Here is a 16,606-nt window from a genome sequence, read left to right as displayed (position 1 = left end):
CACACTTGCACAAATCTGGTGAACGTTTATCTTCACAGATTTTTCCTTACAGCCTCAAGCAGTCTTCAGAGGATAATTGACATAGATTTCCTTCTCAATTTTTCACAGAATCCACAGATTTATTATAGCAAGCTCTGCTGTTGATGATGAGGGTGAATATATGTTTGTACCAGATGCCTATAATATTAATATTCCATGCAAAGTACACGTTGTAGGTAAGTACACATACAGCAAGTTGTAACATTTTCTTTCTCTGACCTGTGGAAAGTAGAAACAGTGTGAAATGTCTTTGATTTCAATCCGTCTGTTTCCTCGGAATGGGTACCTGTCACATAGAACAGATCTGCTCCTTTGCAAAGTGCAAGTAAGCTGGTTGGAGAGTGCTTTGCTTGAGTTTAGGATCTGGTCACAGTTTGCAAGCTTGTTCCTAAACCCCCCAGGGAAGGCTTCTCAAGGATGAATTCCTAAACATAAACCAATATTAAGAGCTTGCATAAAACATCTGTTGCTCTTCTGTCTTTAGAAATAGTGTTGTGTTCTTTGAAGAGCTGGCTTGCTGACATTTCCAAAAAAAGAACTTAATTTGGCAAAGGAGTAGTCAAGTAACTACATATTGTCTTACGCCCCAAATACATTAGACAATATATAGATGGTTAAATGTTTCTGACCAACTTTTATTCAATCAGCAAAAGAGAAGGTTTGTTAATGAGCCCAATCATTCAAACAAAAATAAAACAAGGCATTGACTTTTTCACACAACAATACCTCATTGGCTAAACCCAACCTTTAAAAGCAGCCACTAAATTTTAAGACTTTGAAGTCTAAAGAAGAGCAATATAGATGACCTAAGGGTTAGGAAATATGGTCTGTAACTGAAGCTGAAAGAAGTGGGATACCCATGTTAGAAATAAGATTGGCTAGGGTGGGGGAGAATGGAGGAGGGGGAACTGGAGTATTGGAGCGTACTAGAGGAATAAGCTCACAGACATAATCTTCCAACGTGAAAAAAATTGTAAGAGGATAGTCATCAGTTGTTCTCCATATCCATGGAGTACAAGAAGTGATCATTTAGTTTTCAGAGAAAAGATTTGGATTAAAAAAACTTTTAAACTGTATGAACAGTGATGGCTGGAATGTGATACCTCCAGGTATCGCAAAATCCCTCCATTGGAAGCCACTTAGAGGAAATCTAAATATACATAATTCTGCCTCAGAGCAGAAAGATGGATTATTTTTCTTTTGTGGTCCTACCAGCCCAAAATTTATGTGGTGCTCTGATTCATTTTTCATCAAACAATTATTTTCTTCAGAAAACTTATATCTTCACAAATTTTCTTCCAAACAAAAGAACAGTTGACTAAAAATGCCCTGAAAATCCAAAACTTTGGAAAAGCTTGTTTCTCTATATCGCAGACCTGTTCCCAGGTCACTGAACTCTCAGAGTGGCCGCCCTATGACAAATTTGATAATCCCTCCATTTTCAGATCCTCCTAGACTACACCTGGATGGTCTTGGGGACGATAACACCGTGACAGTTGTGGCAGGAAGCAAACTACGACTTGAGATCCCCATCACTGGCGAGCCAACGCCAAAAGTCATGTGGAGTAAAGGGGACAAGGTACATTGTTACTGTATGCATGTTTCTTTAGTTTGACAAGGGGCCTTTTCCTTCAAAAAATAATCGTTAGCCTGGTGAAGCCATTGATTTTAATGGCAGCATATAACAAGGAGATAACATTTTATCTCAAAAACTCCTCTCAGTCAAAAATGAAAGATAAAATTGATATGTATCATTTACTATCTTTTAGGTCTTTTTGAGGAAAGGTTGAAATTATGAAGGAAAAAATGGTCTGCTATAAATAAATTGTAAAGGAGAGAGATGTATGAGATGCAGAAGAAACCTAGTGAAAATCTACCAAATTGCTACTTATTGTGTACATACTGCACAGAAGGGCTGCCTGGTTTTGACAAAAAGCCATAGTATGGCCTGGTTTTGGAGAATGAATGATAAATTCTGATGGAAGGTCAAGTTTGGAATGAAACAATAGGCCAGGCATGCATAGTCTAGTGTCTTAATGCAAAACATCACACAGACCAATCTCTGTATAATAATACCAAAATCCAGACTTTTCCCACTTACTTTTCAGTATGCCATGTGAAAATTGGAACATGCTGTACCTGTTGGATTCATCACACCTATCTAGTCAAACCTATGACTAGTATTTTTCAAATATTAACAGTAGTATCAACACCTTGGGCTTGTCCAAATTAGGAATTATTCTAGGAGAATTACTCCAAAATACATGTCATAATTTGAAATCAGTCAGGACAAGCTACTGACCTTTACAATCATTCCAATCTGTAAATGAATTACATTTCAGTCTGTAAGGCTCTTGGGAGAATCTAGGACTCTCAGAGAAAGCTGAGAAAACAATATGCTCTTCATCGAATTAAAAACAGATAGTGTTGATCAAAGCATGTTCTTGCTCACCTGACAAGAGATGGCCACATAACATCTCTTGCTTTCAGATACGATGGCAGAAACGAGTACTAAACAGTTATAGTACCTTAAAGTTATTTACTTGTCCCTCAGTTCTTTTGTCATTTTTATGATGATCAAGTGCTTGAAATTCTCAGCTTTCATGTAGTTTGTCTTACAGTTGCTTTATTCATTTTGCAGAAGTGTCCAGTACTGCATTTGGATTTTAATTTTTGTTCATTTTGATTCCCAAATCAGAAAAGATGATTTTTCCCTCTGATTACTTTGATTCCTAGTGGATCACAGACAGTGGAAGAATACGGGCAGAAACATATCCAGATAGCAGCTGTCTGGTCATTGATACAGCTGAGAGGGAAGATTCAGGCCCTTTCAGAATAACATTGAAGAATGAGGCTGGAGAGGACACAGCTCTAATCAACATCAAAGTGGTTGGTAAGTCATATGGGACAGTGCACCGAGGTGATGTCTTTTATCACAACTCTTCAATTAATGCTCCTTAAAGAACACTGCTTTTTCTGCCCCCAAACTAGGGCCAAATTATTCTTCCTACAGCTGATAGGCCTCTTCTGTAGATGTTGTCCTCCCTAGCTACCTAACTGTTCTAGGTTCTCAGAAACCTTCCATTTCCCTGTTTTTCCCCATTTTCAGATGTGGAATTGAGGTGCAAGGATAGTAAGATCCAGAGCTACTGAAGGACACGTAAGATGGGATTTAATCAGGAGTTAATTATCGCCTTGCTGCCACCTTATGCTGCAGGGGCCAGGGTTCTGTAATTGCCTCAGGCTGGTGCTGACGTTCTCTGTTCTCCAAGTGGCTATGGGCCATGCATTAGCTCATGTCCTCAAGTGTCTCTCAAGTGTCTTGACTGTGCTCAAGAGCTTGGCAGTTTTCCCTACTAACCTCCTGCCAGAATCTACAAGGATCTTCTTTCTCTCTCTCTCTCTCTCTCTCTCCCTCTCTCTCTCCCTCCTCATTAGGAACTCCTAGATCATGTCTGCTGAATCAGTATCCATATGAAATAATGCAACAACTGCTTAATTTTTAAAAAAAAGTGAGGGCTGCTGCTGACATTACCACTGTGCAGTAGCTTGTTGGTCAAAGAACTTACTCTAGATGGGCAAATTTTAGTTCAATTTCTTTCTCAGCCTGAAGGGCTACCTCCCATGAAAGTGCCTTAAATATCAGGCTAAAGAGCTCTGCAGTCCTACCACTGAAACCAGCAACTGTGCAAAGAATTTGAGATGCACTGAGAGACAGTGTGAGGCTAGGGAATCATCTATCTTAGAGAATTAGGTACAATGAGTTCTGTGTACAAGGAGGACTTTTCTGCATTATTCAGGTGCTTATTCCAGAAAACAGTAATTTAGAACTTTAAAGAAGAATTTATGATGTTTTGCTCTTGTTTCTCTGTTGGCTAGCCCACATAGCTCCCTCTTCAGCCTTTGTGTGACCCTTTCTAGGACATGTAATTCCCCTTATGCATTACAGAGAAAGCCTCAATTGTCTCAGGGTCACAGATTTTTGATGGGAACTATATATCTATTAGTAAAATGATAGATATGACAACAGAAAACCCTTAAATGCCTATGGCTCTGTGTGAGACTGTACCTAAGTTACTCACATAAAGCTACAGCGGAAGGACGAGCAAAGCACATCCTCTCAGAACTGCTTTCTGAACATCTTTCCTGCCTATGAATAATTTGGTACAAAAAGGTTGAGGATGTTCACAGTAGCCATGTCTTTTACCTACTGACCTGAATATTGTAGCTTACATTTTAGGGATGAGTTTTTATTTCGCTGGTACTCTTTCTTATCTATGTACTTGGCCCCCATTCATTCAAACTCACCATTTCTTGTCATCACAAGCTTACTTTTGTGCCTGCTCATACATTTTCTATTTCAATGTACCCTGTTGCACTTCAAAAATTATTCAAATTTGTTTCTTGTTTGGCATTTTCTATTTCAGCGTAGGGAAAAAAAGAAAGATGAAAGATTAATTTTTTTCATTTTATTCTATTATTTCCTTTGTTTACAATAGATGTCCCTGATCCTCCTCAGGCACCAAATGTGACTGAGGTGGGTGAAGACTGGTGTGTTATGACCTGGGAACCTCCAGCAAATGACGGTGGATCACCTATCTTAGGTAGCTGCTTTTCTTTTTTTTGAGGTGATGCTCTAACATAGACAAAAGAAACAAGCTCCAAATAATGGACCCCATACTATCAGAGTTTAGCTCAGGCTCTGAAGAATTCCTCTCTGAGTAGTCAGTTACAAAAATGTTATTTCTGATCTGTTATTAGATATCTTGTTCTCTGATGCTTTGAGATTTGCCATTTTGTATGTTGCCACAGTATCACTCTCCCCATGGGATGGAGTTTGAAAGACAATCTCTGCATTGCTGTAATACCAGACTTCAATCAGTCATTTTGAATGTCAGCAGCGTTTTTGCAAACAATTTACTGAGCTGAGGAATATCTTCCCATACACTAAAAAAAGAGTAAAGTCAGAGTGGACCGGAAACCAGTAGAACTAAACACAGCAGTGTTGTAAGTTGGGTCTGAAAAAAGATTGCATGTGGCCATGAAAGCCTAACAGATGCCTTTCAAATAGTTTGCAATGGGAAAAATGAAACAATAAGCCCTAAACCACTCTAAGGCTAGAAGGGGTTATTGAGTTGTATCCAGAAAAAGGGCTATTAGCCAGTCAGAAAAGAGACTCCTCATTACTGAGTCCTATGCCACCAGTTACTATACTACCATTTTTTTTGGTCAATAGGATATTTCATTGAAAGGAAAAAGAAACAAAGCTCCAGGTGGATGAGGCTGAATTTTGAGCTCTGTAAAGAAACAACTTTTGAGCCAAAGAAGATGATTGAAGGTGTTGCTTATGAGGTCCGTGTATTTGCTGTTAATGCAATAGGAATTTCCAAACCAAGTATGCCTTCAAAGGCCTTTGTTCCTTTAGGTAAGTAAAGAAGAATACAGAGCATTTAGAAAATTTAGAATACATGCATTTAGAAAATTCTCTTTGATTTATTATTGCTGTCATTTAGTTATATAACTAGTTCTTACACTTGTAATACCCTGGACCTGTCCTTACTAGGTGCTGTACAAATTATATATCTATCTCTGAAGAATTTGTAGTCTTTTATAAACGTGAAACAAGCAGACATATCCAGAAAAATGATGCACAAAAACAACACATTGACATACTATAGGTGAGGCTGATAGACTATGAACAATACATTTTAAAGACTGTAATCAGTCGGCTGAGGTTTCTGTGAATCGTATCTACCCTCTGAGTCAACAGAGTCAAACTAGTGGCAATTTAGAGAATTGACAAAGATGATGGATTATAGTCTTGCTTCTTTTGTGTCTTTCTCCTGCTATAAGATCAGTAAGGCATTGGCTTTTGGCCAAAAATAGTCAGAAAGAATGTCCAGAAATCTAAAGATCATCATTTTCATGCTGCATGTTATGACAATGAGACTTTTTTCAAATTTCACTACTTATGCTTTGCTGTTACATAGTGCTTTGCCATGCAAAAAAGTGCACATATTCACAAATAATCCATACATTCCTATTCAAAAAAGCAAGTATACAATCTATTATAAAGATAGAAAACTGTGTCAAAATTAAGTGAATTTGCCTGCTATCACATAATAAGGCATATGATAAGATATATTTGAATAATCCCTAACTTCAGTCTATGCTTCAATCACCCACCCCCATTAACTGAAATAGGGTTGTTGTTTTATTTTTTTTCAGAAAGGGATCACGTATTTTACAATATCCTTTTTTAGACAGTCTAAACAAGGCCAGGCCATTTTTCAAACTGTTCTACATGTCCTGTAATTATTTGTGCTTTAAATTACTGTAACAACTAGGGGGCATTGTCATTGGCCTAATGTCAGAGTAATCTGAGGGGCTTTTCATATAAAGAAACAGATTTTCAGACTACTGTGACAACCACATGTCCCTGTAAAGAAATGGTGCCTTCTTCTGTAGGCTGGTAGGAGTTTCTGCCTTGCTCAGAGGCCCCCCATGATGCAGAGGAGCAGCAAGGAGAAGGCTTTATCGCTACAGTGTGCTCTCCTCTTGTGAGAAAATATACGCTGTTGTAGGATGTGTTACTCAAATCTTTTCTGCTATAGCTTTCACTGCTCTTTGTCCTTCTCAGTCTGCAGCAGAATAAGCCTGGCTTTCTAGGTTAGGCTGTGAACAGGTACTGAATGAAGTACCTGCTTCTCCTAGTTTGTCTTAGTTGGGAAAGATGTGACAGGATGAATGGAAATGTCAGGCAAGCAGGGTTTAGCTTGCTCCCTGCCAGTCTGCTGATGCTAAACTGGAGTAATACACTATAAATGCAAAACTTTAGTAGTAATACAGTTTTCTGCCTTGTTCCCACTACCTGCCTGTTTTAGCTGTTACCAGTCCACCAACTCTCCTGGCAGTCGATGGAGTAACTGATACCTCAGTTACAATGAAATGGAGGCCACCGGATCACATTGGAGCGGCAGGTTTAGACGGCTATGTTATAGAGTACTGCTTTGAAGGAAGTAAGTGACAGTAACTGTGGTATATTACTAGTAGTGAAAATAGGTGAGATTTTCTCCATTCTTTTTCTATGGATGTCAGGTGCTCTCACTTTACGGCAAAGATTAACTAGTCAAAATCCTCAAGCTGCAGGATTTTGTTCAGGCTTCTCTTTAGTTTGTACTCCAGATCCCTCCTGTTATGGTAGTTTGATCGATCTTACATTTGATCTGAATTCCCCCCAAATCCCCGTATAAGCTGTCGTAATGTACCAAGTACTGTGTTCATCACTTTCCTCATCTTTGAGCTAAACAAAAGTTGGGTGCAGTAAAGAGAGTAAATGGATGAATGAATGGATAGATGGGTAGATGGATAGAAGGGAAATAATAAATGAGTGTAAATGTGATACAAATTATGTGCAGGTTGGCGGTTTTTTAGGCACAGGAGGTCCTTAGTGTGGTAATGCCTACTTTATCATATTACTAACTGGCTACTTCAAATGACAATTCACAATACTGTGGTCAGACAGCCTCCCCAACAGCTGGCTGTAGACATTATCTAGGCATGCAAAGCTCATGTCTGGATATTGAATTTATTCAACATTTCAGGGTAGTTAGATACAGGATCTTTAACTGTATCCATCTCAGACATAAAACTATACGGAAGTGAAGAAAGTTGAAGATAAAAGAGAGAGATTGAACTCATGAGAGTGAAATAATAAGTCATAGATAAACATAACATATGTTGTACAACTAGAGGCTTTGGTGATCAAACAGCAGAACTTCAGTATTTCTCAACAGATTTTCTTCTGACTTGACATCAAATGAAGTCTGTTTTCAAAAAATAAAATCTAGCAGCTCCTGGGTGAGTACTAAATAGGCTGAAGTGGTTTATGCAATATCCAGCCACTGTGGCCAAATGCTGATCAGTGGGACTCCAGAAACACTGTGTGTTTGGATGAATGGAACACAGTTTTGTTCAGCTCAGTCAACTGCTGATGTTAACAGTGTTGTTAATCTAAGTGATGGGTTGGGTATGTTTTACATGAGGGCATTTATTTCAATGAAAGCTTTTTATGAATGCAGTCCACAGCCTGGAGACAAGAGGTAGAGGACAGAACTTGTGATTCATGCTGTCACGTGTTTCATATTCAGACAATCCAGGAAAATAATAGTTCACAAAAGTGGTCAGATACCACAGGAGCAGTGTGCCCTCAGTTCTCACTTGGGCGAGTGGGAGAGTGAAGAAGAACCACTGGCTTTTCTCAGGAGCACTCAGCATTTTGTAGTATTGAGCTGAATATCGGTAAAAAACAGGAATAGACTGCAAGAAGCTCGGAGGTCTGAAGATTACCTGAAGGCAGACACAGCTGTAATGCTAGGAAGGGTATACTGGGAGGAAGCTGCGGAAACATCTCAGAAAGAGCAAGCATGCAGTTTCAGATTAATATGCAACAACTGTAGGTGACATATTTTCCTATTTCCACTGCATAGGTATAGCTATGTACTGGCTATAGAGGGGACTGACAATATGAGGACTATATATTATGCTGTTTGCAGTTAGTAGGATGGTAGGGAGAAAAATAAAAGAATTTGAGGGGGTTTTTTAAGTTTCAACATTGCAGTCACAAATCCATTGACATTAGACTACGTGATTCACTGCCAAATGAGACAACAAGAGAAGAAAGGAAATATATTTATGATAACGCAAACATTGCTATTCAAATGAATTTTCCGAACCTACCTTTTAAGGTTTATCAGACAAAAGATAATTGTATACCTTTTGAATGGAACAAATTCTGTACTTTTTTATTTTTCAGATAGGTTTAAAACATATAAAGATACAACAAAACGGCAGTCAAGCCTGTCATTTTACTGTTACCCACCTCAGTTAAAATACAATGGGTACAATGTATTTTACATAGCTTTTTGAGTGTTTATGTATATCTATATATGCCTCTCATATATGCATATACATCTATATATACACAATAAACATTAGTTATGTGTATATGTTATGAAAATGTTTAGGAAGAAACAAGCTGAAAATACCAATAAAAAAGACATGTAACTTACTATAGATCCTTTTTCTATGTTCAGTCTTCTTTTTCTTTCTTGCAGTATCTCGGTGCCTCCTTTTCTCACTTTTCCTAGTGCCTGTTCTGCCTCAGACTAATTTTTCCTGTACTGTTTAATAATTCTTTTTAATTCCTGGGTACTTTTTATGACTATCTATGTTCTTTCTGCTGTTCTTTTCTTTTTAGTTCTGTGCCTATAAACCCATTTGTCTTTACTTTCACTGTTCTTTCATTTACATCATTGAGGTAGTTTTAGAGAGGGTTTTCAAGTCTTCTCTATCATAGCAATCTTTAGGAAAAATCACAGGCTGGATATAGCAAGAAGAAAATATATACAAATATAATTTGGAAGAGTCATTTATGATGAACATTGGTTTGGCTTCCCCCAAATTTGTATTTCCTTTTATTCTGAATCTCATAACTTGATCTACATGCAGGACTCTTGGACTTCCTTAGCTACAATAAAATCTCTGACAGCTCTGTGGGTATACTGCAGAACTGGAGTTTCATCATGAGTATCTGAAACCGGCAGTACATAGGGATGACTAACACGATACATACGAATATAGGACTCCCTTTCCCGTGGCCAGTTTAGAACATCCAGCTTGAACCTCTTGCTGTGGTGGTGACTCAGAGTAGAGCAAACCTTGTTTACACTGGAGAAGTAGTAGTAATTTAGTAATTCTTAGTAATGTACGCTGCTGACTGGTTCTTGTGTGACATTTCAAGGGTAATCTGATGAGCCCTAGTTTTTCCTCAGAGATTATATTTATCTGCCTTCAAAAGGCCGTTGTACCTGCAGAGGATCTGTTTTCATAGCTAGTAAAGGGGCATTTCAGAGAGGTTTTTTTTGGCTGAGATCTTTGCCAGTGTATCCATCCAGGAACATGCATAGATTCCAGGATACTATTTTTACTATCCTGAAAATTGCCAAATCCAGGATTCCAGGGAATCCAGGGCAGTGATGACTTTGACCAAGAAATAAAGCCTTTGTGATTACATCGTGTCTACTCTTATTCATGGTTTCTGTCTCATTTAATTTTCTTTCTCTGATGCCTTTAGCTAAATATATTCTATTCCTCTGTCTCTTCAATTTTTTTTTCAAGCTTCCTCTTTTTCTCTCTCTCTTGCTCAAAATTCTTCTCTGAGTTTCTTCTTCCCTTTATGATATGTTTTCTTCTCCTCTTACACTTTCTCTCATCATCATTTTTGCTTCATTTCTCTGTCTTCCAAATGCTCCTTTAGTCTCTTTCATTTCATCTTTCCAGGACTGTGATTGATCAGGCAAAACCAAAAAAACCCATCTCCTCTTGCTTTCTCTTTTCGCTTTCCTGTCAGCATCATGCATAACATCTCTTTGATCTAGATGCCCCCTTCCTGCCTCTTTCCTCTCTGCAAACTCCGTAAATACAGGTCCTCTAAATCTTTAAATCCCAGCATAGATCTTTGCAGACTTACTAACAGGAAATGCTAACCCCTGACAAAATGCTCCATCTGTGTGAAAGTGGGTGTCTCTGATTAATCTTAATGATGGATTCTCACAAGGTGTATCGACAGATCTGTGTGATGAAATGGTGGAGCCACCTTATAACCTGGAAGGTATGGTATTCAGCAAAAGGTATAAAACTTCCTTAATGAAAGAAAAATTCTCTTAATAAAAATAAAGCTAGCTTTCTGAGAGTATGATTGAATTCTATGGGCACCGATCTACAGAATTTGCTGCATTACATGGAAGGGCAGTGGGGAGGGATTCTGGAAATTAAGTCATTGACTGCAATCCGCTTGTGTTAGAAAGTGAAAGAAGCAGCTTTAAAGAGAACTTAATTCGTAAAAGTAAGACACACACTTATGAAAATGTACCACAGTACTGTGCACTAAATCTCCAGGGTGCTCCAGCTTATAATGGTGCTCTTGTCTTTTATGCCAATATTAGAACGCTATTTTCATAAGATGTGGAAGGTATTGATACTTACTGACTTGCTGCTACATAAATCTGACTCTAAATGTCAAGGTGTCAGCAGCATTAAAGTGATCTATGCTTGGTGGACAGGATGGGAAAGGAAGTATCATTTGTAATTGGAGCTTTTCTGAATGTACTGTTACAATGACTCTATGGATTATATGCAACTGCCTAATGGTAGAATAAAAAAAAAAAACTGAGAAGGCTGTAATTATGTGAATATTTATGATACAGCTTTCCTTTTTTAAAGGCACCAGGAGAGATGACATGTCAGTGCACTTTGTAAATACCCTGTGCTTCTCTCATCTCTGCACTTTGAATGGTATTTTCAAGGGGACTCAGCACTGGTCTAATTAATTGTGATCTTATTGAAATGAATTCTAAAACTCATTTCTTTCCAAGGAAGCTGTTAAAGCAATGCTGAGTGCTTTCGGAAATCTACTCTATTTCCCCATCCACCTTGTTTTTTATCAGCTGACTTTAAAGACTAATCAGATTTCTCTCATGTAAAATTAAAAAGTAGCCACATTCTAAAAACATTATTTATCTAAATATAAACATATAATTGGCAGAAATCCATTACTGTTAGAAGCATATTTCCTATGTATGGTTAAAGTGAATCAATATCATGTTATACCTTAATTAGAAAACAAAATAGAGGAATTCTTCAGTGTGTTTTCAATCAGTTACCATTCTGTGATTTTCCTCATTGGTGCAGTGGTTATATTTATAATTCCCTGTTCCTTTGCTTCTCCCTCCCATCTTCTTTTCCCTAAACTAGCGGATGAATGGATCGTGGCTAACCCAGAACTGACAGACAAAATGAAGTTTACTATCAATGGCCTGCCAACTGGCTCAAAAATCCTTGTGAGAGTAAAAGCTGTGAATGCTGCTGGTGCAAGTGAGCCTAGGTACCACCCACAGCCTATTTTAGTCAAGGAAGTGATAGGTAAGAGCCTCTTGCTTACACTCACACACAAATATATTCTGTTTCCATACTTAGTTATTTTTAAGGCTAATACCTACTAGCTAATCACATGATATGGCCATATAGTCATTTTGCAGTGCCTAGAAATCATGAAACTGTCCTTAAAAATATTGGGGATTCTTTTTATTTCTTTCATTTCTGAGACTTCATCTCTCAAGTTCTGAAGTCTGAATTCTTTCACCACTGCTCAGGTTTTGAAAGGCTTTTTTTCTGCAGAACTAGAACCTGATTTTCCTTTTTTTTTAAATAGAGCTAAGATTTTCACCCCTTCTTATCACCATAGTATTTGGGGTTACAAACACTGGCAGTGTACTGTCAATACAGTGTAACATTGTGGTACCCAGGAATATTTAAGATACTTCACTCACTAGTCACTTCTAGGAACTGCAGACCACACATTCTCATACTAATAATGATCAGCACCAGTATTGCCCCACTTATAAAAGAAGATAAATGTCAAACGCAAGCTTTCTTTTTTTTTAGAACCTCCGAAGATTCGTCTACCAAGACACTTAAAACAAACCTATACTCGAAGAGTTGGAGAAACTGTGAATCTTGTTATTCCTTTCCAGGTGAGAACTGAAAATGCAGATAGGAAAATACTCATTCTTCTTATATTGCCACTTTTTAAGCTTCCTTTCCTGTAACTTTGGTGGTACAGTAAGTTAATTTAAGCAGGCGTAGAAGCACACAGATATACATAGGTGTCTGAAAGCTTTTTTCTTTGACTTCTGAAAGACATAATGTTAAAGAAATTAATTAATTGGGTAACTAGCACACACAGACTGATTCATTATCTGGTCATCCACAGGACACTTATAAATCCTCCCAGCAGACATCACATATGAGATAATCACTAGCATGACACAAAGCAGTTACGCTGGCAGTAATAAATATGGTGTCAAGGGTGGGATTGTAACATTTAATCATTGCCTTGTCTTGAGCGAGGAAAAAGGAGGTGCAGATTGGGCAGAGTTTCATTGTCTCCCACAGAAACACAGCAATTTTTAAATCCTTGGGATCACAGCTACAGTATCACTACTTCCAAGGACATAGCACAGGTTTCCCACAGCAGAGTGTTAACCCTTCATTCCTTTACCTTTTACAAGAGTGAGTTCCTCTTTACTGGCAGGGTCCTTATTCTTCTGAAGACAAGAATTACAACTGAATTCATTTCTAAGTCTTCTCTGCATGCATAAAAACACTGGGCATAATATGACTTCTACAAGGTTAATAAAAGCTTGTTCATCAATACACAACAAGATACACTGCTCCCAAGAAGATAAAACAATATTCTGTGGTTATTCTCTAAGCTAAGGCACTCAAAAAAGGGGTGAGGTTACCCTCTTTGGATAGCAAGTGTATATTGCTTGTCCCCAGAGGGGCACAAATCCCACAGGGATGCAAGTGGAATTCACTCTCGTCTTATTTAAGTACCTGAACTGGGCACTGCCCTACCAAAAATGTAGGCATGTCACCCCATGACAGAACATGTCAATCTGGTCTACCTAATAACCATTCCAAGTGCTTTCCCAACAAAAGAAGAGCAGTAGGGATCCCTAGAGATCCAGCCCACTATTTACTCAGATGCCTTCCTCTTTTACTGGCAGTGTAGAGAATACAGGCACTTCTAGAGGGTGAAACATTTTGTTGTAGGTTTTCTGGGTTTTTTTCCTTTTCTTTTAGAAAACTGGAAATTGTTTGTGCAATTTTAGCCTGAATTTGCAAATATTTTCAGTCTGCTTCTTAAAAAACGCTGCATTTCAGGCGAGTTAATGGGATTGCCTCTCAAATGCTGCGTGTTTTTAAAAGAATTCTCACTGTTTCTTTTAGGATGGTTTTGATTTCCCCTTTAAGACTAACACGATCTCTCTCTCCCAAAATCATATATCAATTTTTTTCTGACTTCTTACAGGGAAAACCAAGGGCAAAAGTATCATGGAAGAAAAATGGTGCTCCAGTAGACAAGAACCAAATCAACATCCGCAACACTGAAAATGACACTATCATCTTTATTCGAAAGGCAGAAAGGAGCCATTCTGGAAAATATGACATGAAAGTGAAAGTAGAGAACTTGGAGGACAAAGCTACAATAGATATTCAAATCGTTGGTATGTTTTGAAAAACTAAAATAAATACATGCCAGAGAAGCCTACTCCAGCCATTTCAAGGCTATGGGAAAACAGAGGTATCCCAAAGAGAGCATCTTTCTCTACAGTGATAACTCTCCACATCAGATTACTTGGCTAAAGATTTGTGGTTTCTAAATAAACCTCCCTGGGCAATGGCATGTGCTCATCAGAAAATGCCAGTCCCTTTCAATACTTTATTGTTTTGTTTTTCATGTTCTTGTTTATCCAGTATGGAAGCTTTTTCCAGTTGAATGGTAGCAATAGCCAGAAATGGTAGAAAATTTCTCACCAGCATAATGTGGAAAAACCCTAAATGTTGAAAGAACACGAAAGAAGAAAAGAAAGAAAAGAAAACACATTTACTTTTCTATCAATCTATTTCTTTACACAATGTGCAAAACTGATACACTGACTTTAAAGTGACTGACACTTCCTGTTTTAAGAACACATTTTCAACTGCTTACAGCTTTCCCAAAATATCACATCCTTATGCAATTAAGGAACATATTATAGTTCATACCCCCAAAGTGGTCAAGTTAAGTTTTTCATAGCTCTGGCATGCCCTAACTTTTAAAACTTTTGTTTTGCAATCTTGGCATTCTTTTGACATTGGGTTTGCCATGTGTGTGTAAGAAAGAGGGAGAGAAAGCAAACAGTGGAAGATGTCAGCTACCATGTTTTCATTGCAGATCGCCCCGGACCACCAGAGGTGGTAATGATTGAGGATGTCTGGGGAGAAAATGTAAATTTATCCTGGAAGCCACCAAAAGATGATGGCAATGCTGCCATTACTGGGTACACTATTCAAAAAGCAGACAAGAAGAGTATGGTAAGTGATAAGTAGATTTGTAAAAGGCTGATGTACTCATGAACTTCTTCCTTAAGAAGTTTGCTTTATTTGCTTAAAGTAGTGTAGATGGACAAAGCACTGACTGGTCAATGTTTGGAAAATCTGCAAAGCACATTTAAATATCCCCTATTTATTGTATCTAAAATCTAGAAATGGAAATGTTTTCAGATGAAGCAAAAAAGGAGGACTAGCATGGAAAGGACAGGTGGGCTTGAGGGAAGTAATTCTGCTTTTTTTCCTTTCTCTCAATACAGAGAATAAAAAACAAAAGTATTAATTTTTAAGGCAGCAGGTTGCTACTAGAATCAAAATGCAGCACTATTGCATTTATCCCTGTAATGTTGCAGTGTAAGTCATTGCCACTCCTTGCTACACAGGGGGATATGATACATACATAATTTATAAAATGCTTTGAGATTTACAGGTGAAAAATATGACATAAAAATGTTTATTATTTTCATTAAACAAACATCAATTTTATACTTCTTTAAAAGACAGTAGTTGGATTCTTACATTTAATACTACAAATCTGAACACTGGAAATCTAGGATATTATTTGGGGAATCTTAAGAGAACGTTTTTGCCCCAAAAGAACTTTAATATGTTGATTTGCACCAAGGTCTGATCAATTCATTCCTCTTGTGCCTCTATTTCCCTTCCCATTCTTCATTTTTCCTTTCTCTTTAGATCATAACATGCAATGGTCTCTGTACAGTGACCATAACCATGGTGTCATAACCATGATGTCCCCTGTCTCTAAGTTACTGTTTTAAGGAGAAAGCAACAACAGCATTGTCTAGGGTCCAAAGCGTCATGGGTCATTCATGACATAGTTTTCCTGCATTGTCTCTAGTGTGGAATTTTGTGGTTCTGGCACAGCTGGTCTTCTACAGAAGGTCGGTGTCCCAAAACGCAGCTCCTTAAAAATAGTTCCCCAGAGAAAAAAACAAAACACTCCAAGTTCTATGGAGTGGCAGTCCATTTCTGAATATGATTATCTATATTTCTGGGAAATCTAAAATAACATGGCTCTTAAAATGAAAAAATATCAGTGCAAACTGTGGCACAGGAAACTCAACACAGGTACATCTTTAAAAAGTACACCTTTAGAATAGCACATCTTTAGAAAAGCAAGAAAACTAGGTAGGGCAGAGTAAAGAAAAGCAAAAACATTGTTGTGCTCATATTGTGTTTTACATTAAATGTATTTTTAGCATTAATCTCTTTTATCTCTGTTTACTATTAAGGTATTGTGTACTAGGATAGAATCCACATGCCCTGCTTAAAGTGATGCCTTTCATCTAGCTATGATTCTTGCAAGTGTTACACAGATAGGTGCCTGAAACAGGATGCACTTAAACTCTCAGACCTTTCCAAGAGATGTGCGCAGTGCCGAAATCAGAGGAATTCTGAAATGATGGGGTCACGTCAACAATAATTTGTTCAGGAGGAGGACAAGCGATTGCCTGTTCCTGTCTTCTAGTTGCCTTGATCACAAATTGCTATGCACTGCCCTGAATTTCCGGAGCTGCTTATTGCAAGCTCATAGTGCCTTCTATTTGCA

The 16,606-nt window shown here is 37.9% G+C and overlaps 1 protein-coding gene across 1 annotated transcript in view; it reads left to right on the top strand.

Moving 5' to 3' along the window:
- Window positions 1-16,606, top strand: part of MYBPC1 (myosin binding protein C, slow type) — an 84,313-nt gene that overhangs the window by 55,622 nt on the left and 12,085 nt on the right. Inside the window, exons 15-26 of the mRNA XM_026083888.1 lie at window positions 109-215; window positions 1,485-1,618; window positions 2,776-2,932; window positions 4,539-4,643; window positions 5,276-5,464; window positions 6,924-7,059; window positions 10,644-10,711; window positions 10,904-10,945; window positions 11,854-12,021; window positions 12,544-12,632; window positions 13,976-14,171; window positions 14,882-15,021. Coding sequence (XP_025939673.1) covers window positions 109-215; window positions 1,485-1,618; window positions 2,776-2,932; window positions 4,539-4,643; window positions 5,276-5,464; window positions 6,924-7,059; window positions 10,644-10,711; window positions 10,904-10,945; window positions 11,854-12,021; window positions 12,544-12,632; window positions 13,976-14,171; window positions 14,882-15,021 — 1,531 coding nt within the window. The remainder of the gene's footprint in view (window positions 1-108; window positions 216-1,484; window positions 1,619-2,775; window positions 2,933-4,538; window positions 4,644-5,275; window positions 5,465-6,923; window positions 7,060-10,643; window positions 10,712-10,903; window positions 10,946-11,853; window positions 12,022-12,543; window positions 12,633-13,975; window positions 14,172-14,881; window positions 15,022-16,606) is intronic.

Source organism: Apteryx rowi, unplaced genomic scaffold, assembly GCF_003343035.1.
Source record: "Apteryx rowi isolate R43461 unplaced genomic scaffold, aptRow1 scaffold_62, whole genome shotgun sequence".
Classification (NCBI taxonomy): domain Eukaryota; kingdom Metazoa; phylum Chordata; class Aves; order Apterygiformes; family Apterygidae; genus Apteryx; species Apteryx rowi.
The sequence above is the reverse complement of the archived record's forward strand: the minus strand, read 5'-3'. Positions and strand labels throughout refer to the sequence as shown.